Below are 20,695 nucleotides of genomic sequence, written 5' to 3'. Positions count from 1 at the left end.
TGACACTGTAATCTACACGAGGAGTAAGTTCTGCCTGTTGGCCCCAAGCTTTCCTTTTTTTCTTTTTTTAATTGTGGTAAGACACATAACACAAATTATATTCTAATAATTTTAAAGTTCAGCAGCATCAAGTACATTCATGTCGTTGTGCCACCCTAAACCCACTGTTCAGCTCCTCAGCTCCTCCACTAGGGGGCGGACGAACACAGCGCATCAGCCGGCCTCTTCGCACCACCTAGTCCACGCATGCGCTTCTCACCTGGGGAAGGTAAGCGGGGGCGGGGCCTGGGCGGAGCCTCGGGGCGGGGCCGGGGCACGCAGGCGCGGCGCGCGCATTGTGACGTCAGGTTGCGCGGCCGGGCTGGGACCTGGCCCCGGCTCGCTGAGGAGCTTCCCCGAGCGTGACGCGCTGACTCCCCTCCCCGCGGACTCCCTTCCCCGCGGCCCGCCCGCCCGCCCGCCTCATCGCCGCCTCCTTCGCTCCTTCAGAGCGGGCCAGCGGCCGGGGCGGAGGCCCGGAGGCGTCGCGGCGCCGAGAGGGCGGGCGGGCGGGCTTCGGAGCGCCGGGAGGGCCGGGTCCGCGGCCGGTCGGTGCGCGGCGGGCGGGCGGCGGGCGCCGGTCTATATGGCGGCGGCTCTGTCGGGCCTGGCTGTCCGGCTGTCGCGCTCGGCCGCCGCCCGCTCCTATGGGGTCTTCTGCAAGGGGCTGACCCGCACGCTGCTCATCTTTTTCGACCTGGCCTGGCGCTTGCGCATCAACTTCCCCTACCTCTACATCGTGGCTTCCATGATGCTCAACGTCCGCCTGCAGGTGGGTGAGCCGCGCCCGCCCGGCCCCTGTCCCCCAACCCTCCCCGAGCGCCGGTCCGCCCAGCGCGGCCCGGCCCACCTCGCCCAGGACGATGAAGATGCCATCGGGAGCTGCCAAGCTGGATGCTGAATGTATGCCAAACGCCGTGCATTTCTCCCGCAACCCCACGGGGGAAAAACCCGCTGAGGTTATTGTTATCCCTGTTCCGCAAACGAGGCGGGGTGGGGACGTGGAGCGGCCTGCCTCGGGTAAGGGCCTGCGGCTGGGTCGTGGGGTCCGCGGCCAGGCAGGTGGATGCTGCCACGGGCGCCAAAGGCCCTGGCCCTGAAGAGGAAATTTTGCCCAGAAAATTGCAAATTCTGGGGCGCGGGGGTCGGGGGTGCGTTTATGGTTGACTTTTCTAGTTCCCAAACTTGACGAAGCTTTGAAAAGAATTAAAACTTAAGAGAGATGAATTAGTGTTAACCAGTGTTCTGCTGGAGGTATCTCATTTATCCTGGCGGGGGTGGGTGGTGGTGAAAGGAGTGGGGGTGATGAGAGAAAACGAGGTGGAAGGAGGTAGAGAGGCAAAGGTTCAGAGGCTCGAAACAGTTCAGGTGTGAAATAATACACACACACACACACACACCACACACACCCAGCACCTTGGAGATCATCTTTGCTATAAATGATTGACATTTCTACATCCCTCAAATTCCAGATGCTTTTTTCTAGTGGAATGGAAAGTCATCAAATTGAGAATTATTCCTTTGCGAGTGTGTCATAGATGGCCGAGTGCTGAGCGTGTCTTGGATTCCGTTTTCACGTAGTGGAGTGTCTGCTGTGTGCCGGGCACGGGCTCTGCGATGGCGGGATGGGTCCCTGGCCATCGAGAGCTTCCAGTCTGGCAGTACTGGGGTTACTCCCTGGTGTGCAAACTGAGGAAGCCTGAGCCGTAGGACTGCGCGGTATCGACATGGGCGGGGCAGGTGTTTTCCTTTTTCCCTTTGGTTTAGTTGTATCAGAATATAATTGTCTCTAAGCTTGAACTGTCAGGTTTTGGGTGCCTCTCCCTGGTGCTGGCAGGCCACGTAAAACTTAAAACCCACTGTTGATCAAAATTGTGTTCAGGTGAGTTGGGATGAACCTGCCTCTCTATTTCAGGGTCCAAACTGAGATACTTCTATGTGAGCAGGGACTTGCGGCATCCTTAAGTGGTGCCCGACGAAAGGAGTAGAAAACTCGGATACCTTTGCAGCAGGTGGTATCAATGTGTGAAGAAGGGTGCTGGGAGTGGGGACTGGGATAAATCAGAAAGCCTGTGCTCTAGCCAGTTGTCACGAGCCAACTGTTGTTTGTCAGATATAACAATTTACAAGAGAAATTGGAAATCCTGATTTTTAAATATCAACTTAAGCAAAAATAAACTGTGGGCAAAACAAAATATTTGACCCCAAGCTCCACTTTGGAAACTCTTGTTCTAGTGTTACATTTATAATTTGCAGTCGTCTGTAAGAATCACAAGAATGGCTGTAAGAGAAAACCTACGTAATGTTGAAAATACCCAGTTTTGTACCATTAAAAAAAAAAAAAATCAGCTTTCTCATATGCTCACTTAGCTATTTATGACCACTCCCCTAGTCCAAGCTACTATAATCACTCACCCGGACTATTGCAGGTGCCTCCATCTCTTCTCCACAGGGCCCTTAGAGAAGTCTTTTAAAAATATAAATCAGATCGTGTCATTCCTCACAAAAAAACGGAAAACAAAAACTGCTTCCCATTGCATGTGGAATGCAGTTCACGTGTTTCTGTCCTGCAGATCCGATTTCTGTCCACCTTTCTAACCTCTCCCCTGGCCTGTTCCTTGCTTGCTATTGTTTCCCTTATTTTCCTGTCTACTCTTTGCATGCACCAACCCCCTTCCGGCCCCTGGGCACTTGCACTTGCTGTTCTTTCCACCTCGGTGCTCTTCCCTGGCTCTTTGAATGCGGATATATTCTCACACCTGGGTTCTCCTTTCAGAGGGGTCTTCTGGGGTCACCAAATAGGTATGATCTTGCAGCGTCTCTCTTTACTGCAAGAGTGCTGAAGGCTTGTTTGTTTCATATCAATAAGGAGTGGAGGAGTCCATTTCTATTATGATGATGAGGGTTTCCAAATCTCTCAGTTGCTTGTTAAGGCAGGGTAATCTCTGGAAAGGTTGTTCAAATACAGATTTCATAACAAGGAGTTTGCACTGCGATGATTGAGGGTAAGTGCATTTTGGAGGCGGAAAGTTGGCTCTGTGAGGAGTGGCGTGGGCAGTAGGGAGAGCTGGGTACACCAGGCTAATGGATGACTTGGTGGGCCTGATGTCAGGTCATCGTCCAGGGATGGGGAACTGGGGAATCGGGATGCTCTGGCTGTAGAGTGTGGGCTTTGTTGGTCAGTTCAGGGGTGAGTGGGAGGTGGGGAGGCCCAGACAAGGTGGTCGCCGGGTACCTTGGGGGAGGGCTGTCTGAGAACTACGTGAGGATTTTAGGTGAGATCTTGGGCTTGGATCAAGTGCAGCGGCAGCCTGTCGTATGCTGAGGGGGGCAGGGTGGGAGTCGGGGTGTCTCTTTACTGTAATATTTCCATCTGCTGCTTTAAACTCCCCTGCAGGTTTAGAGTTTCTGTTCATTGGTGGAAGATCATTAACTTACCTGACTTGAAGGTTTAATGATTCTGGCCTCTGGTAAAGAGAAGTGCAACAGGAAATAAGGCACAGGAGTAAGGGGACAGGCCAACTCACGGCCACATGCTTACTCAGGACACTCTGTCCATCCTCTTCCTTGCAGGGGTGCTGGAGGCTGTTTTGTGAGTAATAAGGAATAAAGGATTCTGTGTCCCACATGTTTACTCAGGACCCCCAAACCATCTGTCAGTAGGGTAGCCAGGCATTTTAAGGAGATTGATACCTCTTCTTCAATTTGAGAGTGATTAAATGAGAAAATAGATGCAAAGGGGCTTTGTAAACTGAGAAGGGCTATGATTTAAAAATACTGTTTGCAAGCAAGGCTTAATCTCCTAGAGTCATTAGCTTCCTACTTATTTATATATAATCTGAAATACAAGGCAGTGAAAAAAATGAGAATCCGTACCCAATACTAAATGTAATAAAAGGAAGATGAAAAAAAGTGCACTGAGAACCTGCTATAATTGAACAAGTTATGCCTACAACGTTTCAGTTACTTGCCTGTGGAAAGAATCAAGTATCTTAGCCCCAGGTCACCTAGATTCGCGTAACCATTAAAAGAAGAGGCCTGAAAGAGAACAGCTGGAGAAGATGACATTATGAAGGTGAGGGATAGTTGTCAGACCAAGCTGTGGCCTTGGCTTTCTGAGCAGTCAGCCCCACAGCCTGACGCCGAGCCGGCCAGGCTGAGAACCTCTCTTGGCCCGTCCTCTGCGGCCCGTCTCCCTGTTTTGTTTCTAACTGCTCTTCTTCAGTCTCCTCTCTCCGAAGGACTTTCTAGATCCATAGCTCCATAGGTTTCAGTGTTCACCTATCACTTGAAAATCTATGTTCATTCCTTCCAACCAGGTAAAAAGAGTTGAGGAATGCACGCAGGGCTGGGGAAGCTGGGTGCTGTTCTAAATAGAGCATTCAGAGTGGGCCTCAGTGGTGAGCAGAACTTGAAGGGGATGAGGGCTTTAGCCACGGAGATGCCTGGCTTAGCAGAGTGTTTGGTTTCATGCAGAGAAGCCTTGCAGCCCGTGCGAGAGCTCTGCGTGTCCCAGGGCAGGGGGAGGTGGCCAGAGGCTGAGACTGAGAGGCTCGTGTGCCTTGGACTGCCAGGACGTTGGCCTTGACTGATAGAAATCATCTTATGGCCAGACAGTTTCAAAAAGTAGTAAAGATTCCAAGGCCCTGTTCCAAGGGTCGACTGCAGCTTGAAATGAGTTTTATTTTGTTGCTTGATCTACATCAAGCTCCTGGAAGAAAGTTGGAGGAAATTATAGACTATTACGGAACATCATAAAAGCTTAAGAGGCAAAGTCAAAAGCATGAGCTCAGTTAAACGTAGGAGTTTGTTCTGGCTTCTGGGATATTGAACAGCTATATACTTTGAGATGGAAAATTCCAAACGTAGGACACATAAAAATACCATGGAGGGCTTCCCTGGTGGCGCAGTGGTTGAGAATCTGCCTGCTAATGCAGGGGACACGAGTTCGAGCCCTGGTCTGGGAAGATCCCACATGCTGCGGAGCAGCTGGGCCCGTGAGCCACAATTACTGAGCCTGCGTGTCTGGAGCCTGTGCTCCGCAACAAGAGAGGCCGCGATAGTGAGAGGCCCGCGCACAGCGATGAAGAGTGGCTCCCACTTGCCACAACTAGAGAAAGCCCTCGCACAGAAACGAAGACCCAACATAGCCATAAATTAAAAATAAATAAATAAATAAATAAATAAATAAATAAATAAATTAAAAAAAAATACCATGGAATCTTTCCTATCTTTCAAGGGAATTCATAATCATGGTTTTTCATAACCTTCTGAAAAAAGTTCCACCTATAAAGATAGGTTAAAGTAGATTTTGAAAATTTTTTAACCTGCATAAAATTCGAAAGAATAGTACAATGAACACCTGTATCCTTGACTCAAGTTTTTAAAAAGTCTTAGAAATAAATTCTCACATAATGGTTCAAGCAGATGTTAAAGTATATGAATTAGGTCTATATGTACTAATGCTAAAAGGTATCCACCAAATAAATATACAGTGAAGAAAAAAGCAAGTTTAAAACCCATCTAAGTAGTACCACATTTAAAAAATTTTTCATAAATACACTTGTCAATACCTAGAGCAGGGAGAAGCATTCCAGGACAGGAGGCAGCCCTAACTCAGGAGAGAGCCTGGGCATTCCTCCTCACGTGATCTGTGCAGAAGGGCCAGTGTTTCTTCACCTCCACAGACTGCATGGCTTGTAAACAACAAACATTAATTTCTCGCAGTTCTGGAGGCCGAGAAGTCCAAGATCAAGGCACCAGTATGGTGAAGCTCTCTTGAGGGCCCTCCTGGTTCGTAGCCAGTGCCTTCTTGCTGTGTCCTCGCATGGTAGAAGGGGCTAGGGATCTCTGTGGCATCTCTTTATAAGAACATTATTTGGGGCTTCCCTGGTGGCACAGTGATTAAGAATCCGCCTGCCAATGCAGGGGACACGGGTTTGAGCCCTGGTCCGGGAAGATCCCACATGGCCGTGGAGCAACTAAGCCCGTGCGCCACAACTACTGAAGCCTGCGTGCCTAGAGCCCGTGCTCTGCAACAAGAGAAGCCACCGCAATGAGAAGCCCGCACACTGCAACGAAGAGTAGCCCCCACTCGCCGCCAACTAGAGAAAGCTCGCGTGCAGTGACAAGGAGCCAACGCAGCCAAAAATAAATTAAAAAAAAATTAATCTCACTCACCTCCTAATACCATCTTTGGAGGTTAGGGGTTCAGCATATGAATTTTGGGAGGTTACAAACATTCAGACCGTAGCACCTCCTGATAGGTTTGTAAGATCCAATAGAAATGAATTGCTTTTAAACATAAGAACTAAAACTATAAAACTCTTAGAATGTAGGGGAAAATCTTCATGATACTGAATTTGGCAATGATTTCTTGCCAAAAGCACAGGCAACAAAAGAAAAAGATAAACTGCACTTTGTGAATATTAGACATTGGTGTATCAAAGGATACTATCAAGAGAAAGAGGCAACTCACAGAATGGGAGAAAGTATAGTTGACCCTTGAAGAACACAGGTTTGAACCATGCAGGTCCACTAACACGCACAATTTTTTCAGTAGTATATACTAACACTACGTGATCTGAGGTTGGTTGAATCTTCAGATGTGGAACTGCAAAGACGGAGGAACCACGTATAGGAAGGGTTGCTGTAAAGTTGTACTCAGATTTTCGACTGTGCGGAGGGTCAATGTCCCTAGCCCCCAAGTTGTTCAAGCGTCACCTGTATTTGCAAACCATATATCTGATAAGGATTAATGTCCAAAATATGTAAAGAACTCTTACAACTCAACAACAGCGAAAAACCCAATCCAAAAATTGGCAAAGGACTTGAATAGACATTTCTCCAAAGAAGATATATCAATGGCAAGTAAACCCAGGAAAAGATGGGCAATTGGAACATGTTTGTGGACAGCCAGTCCACCAACTATGGTGAGGCTCTGACCCATCATTATGATGACCTCTGAGCCCCAGCTTGCCCACTTCAGCCTTGTGGCCCCATGGGATGTCCAGAGGAGGGGCCCTGGTGGCCAGGCTCCTCTCCCCATACCAGCCCTGCAGGATGTGGACACAGTGTCCCCCTGCCTCTGGGCTCTCACAGACCCACCCGGGTCAACTTCTCTCCCTGAGACTCGGCTCCTCCCATCTCTCCCCATCCCGCTCCAGGGACACTCATGGACCTGAAGGGTGAGTGACCACTCGTTTCTCACTGACAGACTCTCCCCACCCAGACCCAGGGACCTTCACGCCAGGCTTAGTCTCCAAGAGCCCTCACTAACTGCTCCAGTTCCAGATCTGAGCCCAGCCACACAGGCTGAGAAACACTCCCCCTGCCCAGCCCTCGCCTGGCCTGGCACTGCCCCTAGGATGCCTCTCCTCTGCCAGGGTGGTAATAAAACCCAGTGCTAGGAGAGAAGAATCAGGGAACTGCAAATCAAAGCCACAACGAGATGCTACTTCACACCCGTTAGGTTGGCTATTATGGGGTGAGGGGGAGGGAAAGAACTGTGAGGATGTGGAGATTAAAACCCTTGTGCACTGTTGGTGGGAATGTAAAATGGTGCAGTTGCTATGGAAAACAGTTTGGCAAGTCCTCAGAAAGTTAAACATAGAATCATTGTATGATTCAGCAAGTTCACTGGTAGGTGTATACCCCAAAGATTTGAAAACAGGGGCTCAGGCACTTGTGCTCCAGTGTTCATAGCAGCACTATGGACAACAGTCAAAAAGTAGATACAGGAGCTTCCCTGGTGGCGCAGTGGTTGAGAATCCGCCTGCCAGTGCAGGGGACACGGGTTCGAGCCCTGGTCCGGGAAGATCCCGCATGCCGCAGAGCAACTAAGTTCGTGCGCCACAACTACTGAGCCTGTACTCTAGAGCCCGCAAGCCACGGGTGCTGAAGCCCGCATGCCTAGAGCCCATGCTCCACAACAGGAGAAGCCACGGTGGTGAGAGGCCCGCGCACCGCGGTGAAGAGTAGCCCCCGCTCGCCACAACTAGAGAGGTGCCCATGTGCAGCAGCGAAGACCCAACACAGGCAAAAATAAATAAATAAAAAATAAAATAAAAAGTAGATACAATCCAAGTGTCCATCAACAGATGAGTGGATAAACAGAATGTTTTATACTTTAAATGCAAAATTATACATCTTTGAAAAGGAATAAAGTTCTTTTTTGGCTGTGCCGTGCAGCTTGCAGGATCTTAGTTCCCTGACCAGTGGTCGAACCTGTGCCCCCTGCAGTGGAAGCGAGGAGTCTTAACCACTGGACCACCAGGGAAGTCCCAGGAATAAAGTTCTGATACCTGCTACAGCTTGATGAACCTTAGGGACACTATTCATAGAGACAGAATGTAGAAGGTGGTTGCCAGGGGCTGGAGGAGGGGGAATGGGAATTGTTTAATGGAAACAGTTCTAGTTTGGAATGATGAAAAAGTTCTGGAGATGTGTGGTGGTGATGGATGGTAGATTTTATGTATATTTTACTGCAGTTTTTAAAAAAGTACTAGAAAAGTGATTATGCTGTTGGTTGTTGTGGCAGTGTTAAGTTGCCATAGAAGTTTCTAAGAGCCTATTCTTAATTTTGTTGTTGTATGATCACAGTAACAAACTTGGGGGTGTGGCCAGGGTCCAGTGGCTTGTACATTTTTAAGGATTTTAGCTTACTCTGAGTGAAATGGGAAACATTTCACTGAGATGTGACCTAATCTGATTTGCTTTCATAAAGGATCATTTTTTTTTTCTTTTTTAAAAAAAAGGTTTATTTTTTCTTTTAAGGATCTTTTTTTTTTTTTTTCCCTGCACAGCATGGTTTGTGGAATCTTAGTTTGCCAACCAGGGATTGAACCCAAGCCCCAGCAGTGAAAGCACCGAGGCCCAACCACTGGACCGCCATGGAATTCTCTAAAGATCATATTTTTAAAAAACCTTTATTATGGGAATATTCAAATATACACAAGTGGAGGACAGATGTCCCTTGGTACCTGCAAGGGGTTGGTTTCAGGACCCCTGGGGATACCAAAATCCACGGATGCTCACATCCCTTGTATAAAACCGTGTAGTATTTGCATGTAACCTGTGTGTATCCTCCCTTATACTTTAAATCATCTCTAGATTACTTTTAATACCTAATACAATTTAAATGCTATGTAAGTAGTTGTAAACACAACGTAAGTGCTATGTAAATAGTTGTTAGCACACAGCAAATTCAAGTTTTACTTTTTGGAACTTTCTGGAAATTCCCCCCCCCCCCCAAAAAAAAATTCTGTTTTTTTCTATTTCCTCTTGGTTGAATCCTCAGATGCGGAACTTGCAGATATGGAGGGCCACCTGTAGTATAATGAACCCCATGTATCCATCACTTCTTTTCAGTAAGGATCAACTCTTTGCTAATCCTGTTTTATCTCTTCTCCCCAGTCCTGCACTGTGTCCATCTAATCACCCCACACCAGAGTATTTTAAATAAATCTCAGACAGAACAGATCACTTTTTTGGTTTGTTGCTTAGTTTTTACTTTGAAGTAATTTGACTTACAGAGGTTGCAGATCAGTGCAGAGAGTTCCCATAGACCCTTCCCCCAGCTTCCTCTAATGTTGACATCTTACTTGGCCAGAGTACAGGCATCAGAACTAAGAAGTTAATGTTGGTGTAATACTATTTGGATTTCACCAGTTTTTTCCACCAGTGAATTTTTTTCTGTCCCTGGACCCCACAGTGCATTTAGTTGCCATGCCTTAGTCTCATCCAATCTGTAATTTCCTTAGTCTTGTCTTTTATGTCCGTCAGTTGTTTTTTCAACTTTTGGATGTTTTTCACTTTTTGGCCGTTATGAGTACGTGCACATTCTACAGGCACACCTTAGGTATTGTGGGTTCGGTTCCAGACCACTGCAATAAAGCGGTTATCGTGCTAAAGCGAGTCACGTGAACTTTTTGGTTTCCCAGTGCATATAAAAGTTATGTTTACACTATACGGTAGTCTATTAAATGTGCAATAGCATTATGTCTAAGAAATGGACATACCTTAATTAAAAAATACTTGATTGCCAAAAAGTGCTAACCATCATCTGAGCCTCCAGTGAGTCGTCATCATTTTTGCCGTAGTAACATCAGAGGTCACTGATCACAGACAACCATTACAAATATAATAGCAATGAAAAAGTTTGAAGTATTGCCGCAATTACCAAAATGTGCAGATACGAAGTGAGCAAATGCTGTTGGAAAAATGGCGCCAATAGACTTGCTCAATGCAGGGTTGCCATAAACCTTCAGTTTGTAAAAAACACTGCAAAATGTAATAAAGCGAGGTGTGCTTGTATAGGTGTTGTGTGGGCATGTGTTTTCATTTCTCTTGTTTATGTACCTAGGGGTGGAATTGCTGAGTCATATAGTAACTCTGCATTCAGCCATTTCAAAGAGATCACTCTTACTTCACGGTAAGAGTGGAGGGTGGAAGCAGGGAGACCCTTAGATGAACCGGAGAGGATGCTGGTGGTTTCTCAGGGCGCAGCAGGGGAGGTGATGGGAGGAGGCTGCACTGTGGGTGTATCTCGGTGTTTGAGCCAACAGGCTTGCCAGCCTTAAAGGCAGAGGTGGTGTGAGAGAAAAGCTCATTAGCATCTCTTTGTGTGTGAACTATACATGTTCTTTACCCATTTTTCTGGTGGGTTGTTGGTGGGTTTCTTGGAGCCACCAAGAAACCCACCAACTTATCAGACACCTTATCAGTTGTCTGTGATAAGAGTTGAAATTTTTTTCCAGTTAGTATATTTTTGACTTTGCTTATAGTGTGTTTTGCCATACTGAAGTTTACGTAATCAAATTTAACAATCTTTTCTGACTTTTGGGTTTTGTCATAGTTAGAAAGGCCTTTCCAATGCTAAAGATATAAGGAATTCACCTGTTATTTATTCTGGTACTATTATACCATGTTTTACTTTTAAATGTAGAGTGTTGGAGTTTATCCTGGTATATGGTGTGTGACGTTGATCCAAACTGACTGTTCTCTGAACAGCACTGCCGAGAGAAACCTCGTGTGTGTGACATTCTTGTCCTTGTGCGTACGTTCACGAGAAAGCAAGTTTCGAGAAGACAGAGCCCTTTTTGTCTGCTTGGTGCACTGTCCTGATACCAGCGCCTAGAACAATGCCTGGCTTAGGGGCTCCGTGAACGCTCGCTGATTGAATCTGTAGCAAAAAATCATAGCTGTAGAATCCCAAAGGAAAGGTTATACTCATTTGTAAGTAATTTTTAAAGTCATTGCCAACTTGCCCTCCACGGAGGTGCTGCACTGTGTGTTCTCTCTGGCCAGGCGGGGTCCCTCTGGTTGCTCCCCGTCCCCTGTGGCCACTCCAGCCTGGGCCTCGGCCTTTGTCCCCCACTGCAATGTGCTGGTCCGTGCTTAGGCCACTTCCGTGTTGCCATCCAGTGGTCACTTCTCTGTCCTCTGCTTTACAGACCCCCTCAGCAGCGTTTTGTCACTGGTTCCCTCTAATGCTCTTGCTGATAATGGTACTAATAGCAACTGTTTCTTGGATGCCACAGGCTGCTGGTCAGAGAACAGGCTGGGTGCTTTCACATGAAGAGTCCTCACACATCCTGAGGAAAGAGGACACAGCCTAGCTCAGCCATCCTTCTCGCCTCTCGGCCCTCGGACGTGTGAGCTCACCTTTGAGCCTCTGGGTGACCGAAGCAGGGGACAGGGTACTGGCCCACAGGAGCCGCACAGCCAGCTTAGAGCACAGGTGTGATTTGGACGCGCTCAGTGGTTTGCAGCAGGAAGTCGGTGCCTGTGGTCTGCTTCCTGTGCTTATGATTCAGTGTAACGCAGAGATGACCCAGCCCTTCCTATTTCTCATCCTCTAAACTGTGTAGCAACTTGAGCAGTTTGTTGCTCAGCTTGTGTGTATCAGCTGCCTCCTCAGACTGATGTTCAAGTGCTGAGCTCGGCGATGGTCAGGTCTGCTAACGCTCACCTCTGAGAGCTGTGAGTGTGTGGTATCACTCATATGTGGGACCTAAACATAACACAAATGAATGTACATGCAAAGCAGAGACCGACTCACATACAGAAAACAAACTGGTGGTTACCAAGGGGGGGGGTGCAAATTAGGGGTATGGGGGCTTCCCTGGTGGCGCAGTGGTTGGGAATCTGCCTGCCAATGCAGAGAATACGGGTTCGAGCCCTGGTCTGGGAAGATCCCACATGCCGCGGAGCAACTGGGCCCGTGAGCCACAATTACTGAGCCTGCGCGTCTGGAGCCTGTGCTCCGCAACAAGAGAGGCCGCGATAGTGAGAGGCCCGCGCACCGCGATGAAGAGTGGCCCTCACTTGCCGCAACTGGAGAAAGCCCTCGCACAGAAACAAAGACCCAACACAGCCATAAAAATAAATAAATAAATAAACCCAAAGTTAAAAAAAAAAAAAAAAATTAAAAAAAAAAAAAATTAGGGGTATGGGATTAACAAATACAAATGATGTATCAGAAGATAAGCAACAAGGATATATTGTATAGCCATCATCTTGTAATAACTCTTAATGGAGTATCATCTGTAAAAATACTGAATCAATATGCTGTACACCTGAAATTAATATAATATTGTAAATCAGCTATACTTCAATTTAAAAAAAAAGGCCGTGAAGCCAGGTGGCCTTGGAGCGCGTTTGTGAGCTGTCACCAGGCAGGACCCCCTTCAAGCCCATTGTTGTCTAACCTGGCCGGGCAGCCCCTGCTCGATTAGCTGTGTCCGCGCCCCCAGCCCCACGCCGGCCCGCTTTGGGAATAGCCTTGCCAGCTGGCTTTCGGGAGCACAGAGGCTGGGATATTTTTAGTTTCCAGAGCAATGGTATCCAGCCCATCACGTCCCTGAGGCCATTAATAGCTCAGGTTAGGGAAGGTAAGGTGTCGGCCGTCCAAGAGGGCACAGCTGCCTAACTGGGTCAGGCCTATTGTCGCGCAGCAGGTCAGCTGCCTCCACAGGTGGGGACTCTGGTGGGAGAGACTGCTCCTGTCCGCCCCGAGGATCGTGGACACACCAGGGAACCTCGTCTCCCTGCACACCTCACCCCCTCTGGCCTCTGTGGTTCCATTTTCGACCTGTGTCATTCTTTGAGGGGCAGGGGGAGGCACCCGTCGGGGAGGTACAGAGGTTAAGTTCAGGATTTACTCCCAGTCCCGCACTTTGTTTTTCCTGAATCGTACTGTCTTGAATTTCAGAATAGACTTCCCTCATTCTGGGGCAGGGAGGGGGTGTGTCAGTTTTTGTGGATATGTTCATTTTGTGGATATGGTTTGCCGTAATTTATGCTGCTTATTATTTTGTAGACTTAACATGGGCCTTGAGGGGTGGGAAATGATGAAAGAGCTGGGGCCGAGGATGGTTAGTTATATAATTGTGCGTATTTTATTTGGTATGATATAGTGTGCCAATATGTATGTATTCAAAAGTATAGTGAGAATAAACCACAAAAAATATTTCACAGATGACTGCATGTTTGGAAATTACTTGAAAATTATTTCTGGCTCTCAAAATATAAGTAATGTGTATAACTGTCTAATATCAAAAGAGGTGGCTGGTTGAGGGCTTAGAGCCAGAATGTTTTACTGACCTACTGAAGTATTTTTGTTAAGATAATTGAATACATAGTTTATTACTGCATTTACTAAAGAGCTAGGAGATCTTCAGTAAGCAGTTTATTCTATCATTATTAAATACGTGATTATCATTATTGAATGTATGCTTACATTAATAGTATCTTATTCAAAATATTTTAACACAATTCTGGCAACACTTCATCTTTCTGAATGGTACTAAGTCCTCATACAAGGACATAATAAAAGTAGTTAGAAACTAATTTTCCTGAGAGTTGGCCCACATTAAGTGACCTGTTTTTCTTAAGAATTTTTTTTTAAACCTATTCTAATATGTATTAAAAATATATTTAGGAATGCTTCCATTTCAGGAAAATGTTCATTCTTAGTACATTACAGATCAGTAAAATAGATGTAAGGTTTAAAATAACATGCTTTGGGGAGTTAATTTGAGAGAACTGTCAAGAGAAGTTAATTAGGTTTGACTTGGTGAACTTTGAAAGTGTTTGTTTTGATTTGTAGCCGGAATTGCACCTCTTAAAAGTACAAGTGTAACTATGTGTGGTGATGGATGTTGACTTGTTGTGGTGATCATTTTGCAATATATACAAATATCGGCTTACTGTGTTGTACACCTGAAATTAATACATTTTATGTCAGTTATATCTCAATTTAAAAAAAAGAATTGCACCTTATGTTTGCATATGGCTTCATACTGCTCAAATATATTTGTATCAGTTGTTATATGGAATAATGGTCACACTTGTACAGATAAAAAGTTTTGAGCATGCCCTGTGGAGATATGTATATCTCCACGGTATAAATAAGTGTATATATACTATTTTTATAAACTATGTATTTTGCTCTACCAAAATATGGTATATATTATAAAACATAGAAAAAGTTACAAGGGGAACAAGGTAAAAATGAACTAGGCAAGGATGTTCTGATATTTTCTCCCATGCTCCTTGAGTTGGGGGCACCCCACTTTAACAGCCGCTGGCCTAGTGGAGTGAGTGAAGAGCTCTTCAGAGTTTACCTGACGCTAACTTAGTCGTTTGTGCAGGAAACGTATGTAACCGCCCTCTTATTGAAGCACTCACTCAGTGCAATGGGTGTCCGCGACCCTGGGTTTTCCCGAGGCGCTTTGAGTCTCCCTCCTTAGTGGCTTTGGTGGGCCCCTCGCCCGTCTGGTCTTTAGATCCTGGAGACCCCTGCCTTCTGTACCTCTGTCTTCTCTCTTGACCTGTTATACCGGGCCGTCATTTTATCTGCCTCCCCAGAGCTGGCGACTTCTGAGTCCAGGTCCGCAGCTCTGACGTCTCTCTTGAGGTGAAGGATTTACTGACCCACCTGCTCGCCAGAGCCCCGCAGCCCAACTCTGCTGCCCAGTCTGAGCACCTTCCCTGCCTTCCAGACCTGCTCTCCTCCCCCTTTGCGGTTAGTAACACCTTCACTACCCAGATCTGAAAGTCAAGAAACCTGCGGGGCATCTCACCTTCTTCTACACCTAGTCAGTCACCAACTTAAAAAAGATTCTTCAGTTTCTCTCTCCTCTTTACTCTCACAGGCTTTTTCCCCTGCAGTATTAGAATAGCCTCCTAATTGGTCTGTTTAAGGTGATTCCTTTCCAGTCTAGCCACCACACTGCAGCAGGAGAAATTAATCTAGAAAGCAAATCTAGCCAGCGTTTCCTGGCTGAAAATTCCTCAGTGGCCCTCCATCACCTGCTGGATGAAGCCCAGCTCCTTAGGACGGTGGCCGGGGCCTCTCACTGTCGGCCCCTGCTCCTCAGTGGCTCCGCAGCCCCATGGCTTAGCCCTCTTTGCTTTCTCCCTCAGCCTCCAATAATACTTACCTTCTGTGTTTTCTTCCCAGTATACTCTCTTTAAATTTTAAAAAACTTACACAGTCATAAAGCTTAATGAGTCTCCTGGTGCCACGAGATTAGTTAAGGGAAACAGCAGTTTCCTGTCTCCCATTTCTCCATCCAGCCGACCGCTTGCAGCTACAGCTGGTTCTCTTAGTGTTTACTTCTCTGTCTGTAAATTGCACGCTCGTAGTGTTGCTTCTTAACTTTTCATTTTTTGAGTTAGTCTTTGTCTTACTGTGGAAGAAGAGTCAGACGCAGCTGTCTTCTACCTGAACCCACATTTCCATCCCTCCTCCTTCCAAAAAGAGTTACTACGTTTTAGTTAGCTTGCTGTTCCTTAGGCTAGCCTCTTAGAAAAATTACTGAATGCAAAGTATGTATTTTTTAAGTTGAAACATTTATCGATGTTCTCTCGAGGTATGCTTCTTTTTAAAGGAACATGTGTCAGACACTTTTTAAAAGTCATCAGTTAAGGAGGGAACTAGTAAGATGTTATAATCAGTGTAAAGCAGAATTTAGACAAAACACATACATATAATCAGGAATGCTAAAGTGAATTTACAAATAGATGTAAAACTGGTCAATATGCATAGGGCAGTAATCCGTTGCATTCCTCTGGACAATATTAATTTCCATTTCTTTGGACAGGAAATCACTTGCCTTCCTCTTAAGTTTTCTACAACTTAGAGCTGTGAAGCATCAAAGAGAAAGTTGTGGAGCCCTGTTAAATTAGATAACGCAGAGGATGCACTAGACAGCACACCCGGTAATGTTGTTTTTTGGGTCCATTTCAAAGCCTTTCACAGTTTTTCCTACATCTTCCCCATTTGGAGCATAATGTCACAGAAAGATTATTCTTGGTCACAGAAAAAAGGCTGGTCTCAGTAGGTGTGTAGGTGCCTCAGGATCAGTGACTGCATGGGCCACCTCGAGTTTGCTCTTGAACAACTGGTGGAGTCACAGGTCAACTTCTGTCCAGAAGTTTTCATGTGGAGTCTGAGAGTGGGGAACTAAGCCCAAGAAGCTTTCTCCACCATATTTTTACCTGCGGTACATAAAAATCTGGGTGAATTCTTCTCTTATGGAGGCTCCAAAATTTGCTGAGATTCCTGACCAGCCGGCGAGTGATCTGAGGCTGGAATCGTGGATCCCAGGACCCCTCCAAGCTGGTTTTCCTGGGAGGGCTTTGTAGACATCGGATCCATAAGTAAAGTTGCCCTTGATTCCTTAAAAGTGGCTTGTGCCTGAGTCACTGAGACTCATTCTCAAATAGGACGCTTTGGTAAGACCTTGGTTGCCTAATTGTGTCATCCAATTTATCCCGGTTAAAGGGAGGACAGATTTTTTTTTTAAATTTTATTTATTTTTGGCTGTGTTGGGTCTTCGTTGCTGCGTGCAGGCTTTCTCTGGTTGTGGAGAGTGGGGCTACTCTTCGTTGCGGTGCATGGGCTCTAGGCATGTGGGCTTCAGTAGTTGCGACACATGGGCTCAGTAGTTGCACCCTGTGGGCTCAGTAGTTGTGGCTCTTGGGCTTAGTTGCTCCACGGTGTGTGGGATCATCCCGGACCAGGGATCGAACCCGTGTCTCCTATTTGCAGGTGGATTCTTAACCACTGTGCCACCAGGGAAGCCCCCAGGAGGACAGATTTTTATCGAACCTACAGGAATAACTATATTGCCACGAAAAGTGCAGAGCCTCAGAATGTATACTTTTATTATTTTTAAGTATTTTTAGGAAACACTGCATTAGTAAACTACTGTTCTTTTTGTTGTGGTTTCTAATTGGTAGGTTGGTACATTGATATCCTGTTTTCTATCACAGTGTAGGTATCCTTGGTACCGGAGACTGTCAAAGAGATCTTTGTATTTGTTGGGAAATAGCTGTGTGTGGACTCTCTTAAGACCCTGTCTTCATTATTACACTTTAATTTGTTGGTCTTTTCCAGGTTCATATTGAGATCCATTGAAGGCCTTCCGTGGACTGACAGGCGTGTCCTGGGGCTCAGGGTGTCAGAGAACACACAGCATGAGGGACGGAAAGGGGACTCTCAGCACCTGCCTCGCAGAAGAGAAGGGAGCAGGCGATGACTCGGACAAACTACTGTACAGAGAACTGTTGTATAAGAGAATGCAGGAGGAGAGCGCTTGCCCATCAGATATAACTTCCAGGGTGAATAAGCCTGCGGTTGATGTAAATGGAAATTCACAAAATGAGGAGTTATCACTGGAAATGAAAAATGATCTGAGTGAGGTCAGCCTCTTGCTTCACGATGGCAACAGAGTGCTTCCATATCTGCAAGAACCAATACGAAGAAATTCAGCTTCAGCAGCTGCTCAGAGCAAGGCTGTGGATCTGTTCTTTGCTCCCCCAGAAGAGCGTTTCGCTGGGGCATCCTGTGGCGTCGGGGGAGCTCAGGGGAGGGACTGGCTGGGAGGAGGGCCCAGGGCCACTGACAGCCACGGAGGACGGAGCCACAGGGGAAAGCCTTGGGGGTCAGGACTACCGTGCCATCAAAAATGGTTGGAAATGGGGATTTCTGAGGATGAACCACCACGTGCTTTTCTGGAGAAGCTGGACTCTGCGTCGGAACCCTCTTGCCTGCGTTCCGTCCTGTCTGCACTGCTGCACGCACATCCCCACGTATTCGTGAAAGATGAGACAAAATGTGTTTTCCCTGGCCGTTCAAAGCCCATGTTTTCAGGGCAAAGAGTAGAATACAAGAAAATGCTTTCACGTGTAAAAAGTACCTCAGATGATCTGCAGGAAACACTGGCGTCACTGGCTCTACAAGCTTCTGAATTAGCAAATCTCTTATGCCATAGTTAAGGTACAGGCAGAACAATAAAAATAGATTAATTAAAAAAGTTGTCCTAGAATGATTTCTTTTGCATTAAGTCTGGATGCACAGGGTGCAGCCATGAAGCTCCTGCTTTGGTTTGTATGACCAGACATACTTAAAGGCAGTGGAATTTAAGCTCATGGAAAGCTGCTTGATACGGAAGGAAATTTTTGAGTTTTAAATTGAGCTTGAAAGACACTTAGAATTGGGAAGCCGTGTCAAGGAGACTATTGATATATCCTATATAAATATCAGATTAGAATCAAAAGATTTAACAAAGTTTTTAATTTACCTTCAGCACCCATCCTAAAGGGCTACTGTCCCAGATACTGTCTCTCTAGACTGTCTCTGACCATCTAATGGAAATAGATATTTGTAAAGTTGACTCTGAGCCAGGCTGAGTTGGTGGTAAGCTGTTACCATTTCTGCATTTTGCAGAATGAGCAAAATCTGATTTCTTTTCTCACATCCCTTTCCTTCCACTTGACATGCAATTTAAATGGAGGCCCTACGGTGAAAGTTGCAATATTAACCTTACCTTTAGTTAACGCTTTCTCAAGCTAGGAACCCTAGCAGTGTTACTCAGAATAAATAATGAGCTTGAGCCTGTCTGCCAGGGCTCAGTTATAGAGAAAAATCAAGCATTTCCCTTAGAGAAGGTTTCCAGTTTCTAGGAGTCGAGGTATCTCTTACACTAAGATTTTTTTCTGAGAGAACACCTTTTGTTGTGTGTTGATCACTTTGATAAAAGGCATTTTAGAGTGTAAGTTTTTAAAGAGTCCGAAAGTAAGGCTTAACCATTTTCGGAATTATTGATTGCATCTATCAGTTTATATTGTGTGCTAAATTACTATGCCGTGTGCTATTTTAGTGTTTTGGGGAAATGAAAAATAAAACCTGTTCTTTAGCATAATAAATGTCTTATTTTACGTGTGTAGTCTTGGTTCCCCTTGTCTTCATTATTAATGCTGCCCTCCTCATACGCAAGTCTTTTAGCACAAAGTCATTTGCTGATTTAGAAGATTGGAAGCAGAGAATGAAAAGCATTACGTCAAGTTACGTTGGAACTCAACTCTCACTTTCCTCCCGGATGTAACGGAATGCTGTATTGTGCTCCTTGGTTACGGGGGGTGCGCTCAGAGAGCCCCAAAGTAAGAACCCTTGTGGAAAAAACGATCTCTAGCCGGTCTAAGAGGACACCGACTTGACTGAACGATTAAAGCCCTGGTTAGTGGACACTCCGTCTAGGGGTCACCCGTGGGTGGTGAAACGAGATGACACATTTAAGTGTTTCAGAATGGGAACTGTTTTCTTGTCAACACCTTCTCCCTGCCTCCCCCCCCTTTTTGTTTTAAACTCAGTCTGCTACTTTGAGATGGAACTTTCTATGACTCATCAACTGTTTTTTTTTATTTTGCTTTATAAATTCCAAGTCTGTAAATTTTCAACCAGTTGCAAACAACAAATACAGAATTTCCTGCTTAGCATTAACTAAATTAACTTGAAGTGTTTTCATATGGTTATATCAGAATAAGGTGTGTTTTTTCTAAAAGCTTTGTCGAAAAGCTCACAATAACTTTTTTTTTACATTAATTTTTTAATACACTTATACTAAGCTGAAATTTTTCCCTTTGGTGCTATATTGGTTCCAGTTGTGTCTGAAGGTGGCCTCTCCTGTGGAAAGTTCTGAGGTAGAGAGGTGATGATAGCTATCGTGTATGAAGTTTCATGACTGTGAAAGAAGGCCTTCTATAAACATTTTAATTTTTGAAGCAATTAGTAGAGAAATAAGATATTCTTTTGAATAAATTGTTTCCATGATTGAATTATAAAGGGGATCACTCATTTGAAATATTTTAAGTTGTATCATTTTGGCAATGAAAACTAAGGGAAGCCTGTTTTAAAAGTTCTGACATTTATATGCATTTTCTTCTGTTTTGCCTTTATGGATTCTGTTCTTAAAGATTGAACAGCGCAATCACTTTAAATTTAGAAACAGTGTATAGCACAAAATCTTGGACTCGGTTATTCTTATTTGGAAATCGTAAAATCTTTTTTTTTTTAAACATTAGAATGAATGTTGAGATCTTGAAGTGATTATGAAGTTGCAAGCCTATAGAGAATAAAAAATTAAGAAACTCTTGCGTTTAAATCGATCATTCTTTACGTGACTTGATTTTATAGCTAGGAAGCAAGACGTATTTTGGAGCTTGGCACGTGTATTCTAAAATGCATATAGACCATTTACTATAATTGCACAGAGAGTAAGAAATGTGGGGACTTCCCTGGCAGTCCAGTGGATAAGACTCTGTGCTTTCACTGCTGAAGGCCCAGTTTCACTCTCTGGTCGGGGAA

General features: G+C 45.4%; 1 protein-coding gene across 2 annotated transcripts; it reads left to right on the top strand.

Moving 5' to 3' along the window:
- The first annotated feature begins 526 nt into the window (after positions 1–526).
- LOC118881445 (small integral membrane protein 10-like protein 2A) lies at positions 527–20,479 on the top strand. 2 transcript variants are annotated; one of them, XR_005016529.1, is made up of 3 exons: positions 527–811; positions 14,911–15,067; positions 17,447–20,479. XR_005016529.1 is itself a non-coding variant. In XM_036826383.1 (2 exons), the coding sequence occupies exons 1-2, from the start codon at positions 626–628 to the stop codon at positions 17,465–17,467; spliced, it is 207 nt and encodes a 68-aa protein (XP_036682278.1). In that variant the 5' UTR covers positions 533–625; the 3' UTR covers positions 17,468–20,479. The 2 variants fall into 2 exon arrangements, 1 of the variants encoding a protein (XP_036682278.1); XM_036826383.1 differs by lacking the exon at positions 14,911–15,067 and having other exon boundaries at positions 533–811.
- The last annotated feature ends 216 nt before the right edge of the window (positions 20,480–20,695 follow it).

The sequence above is a fragment of the Balaenoptera musculus genome, chromosome 15, assembly GCF_009873245.2.
Source record: "Balaenoptera musculus isolate JJ_BM4_2016_0621 chromosome 15, mBalMus1.pri.v3, whole genome shotgun sequence".
In the NCBI taxonomy this organism is placed as follows: Eukaryota; Metazoa; Chordata; class Mammalia; order Artiodactyla; family Balaenopteridae; genus Balaenoptera; species Balaenoptera musculus.
This window is presented reverse-complemented; position numbering and strand designations above follow the sequence as displayed.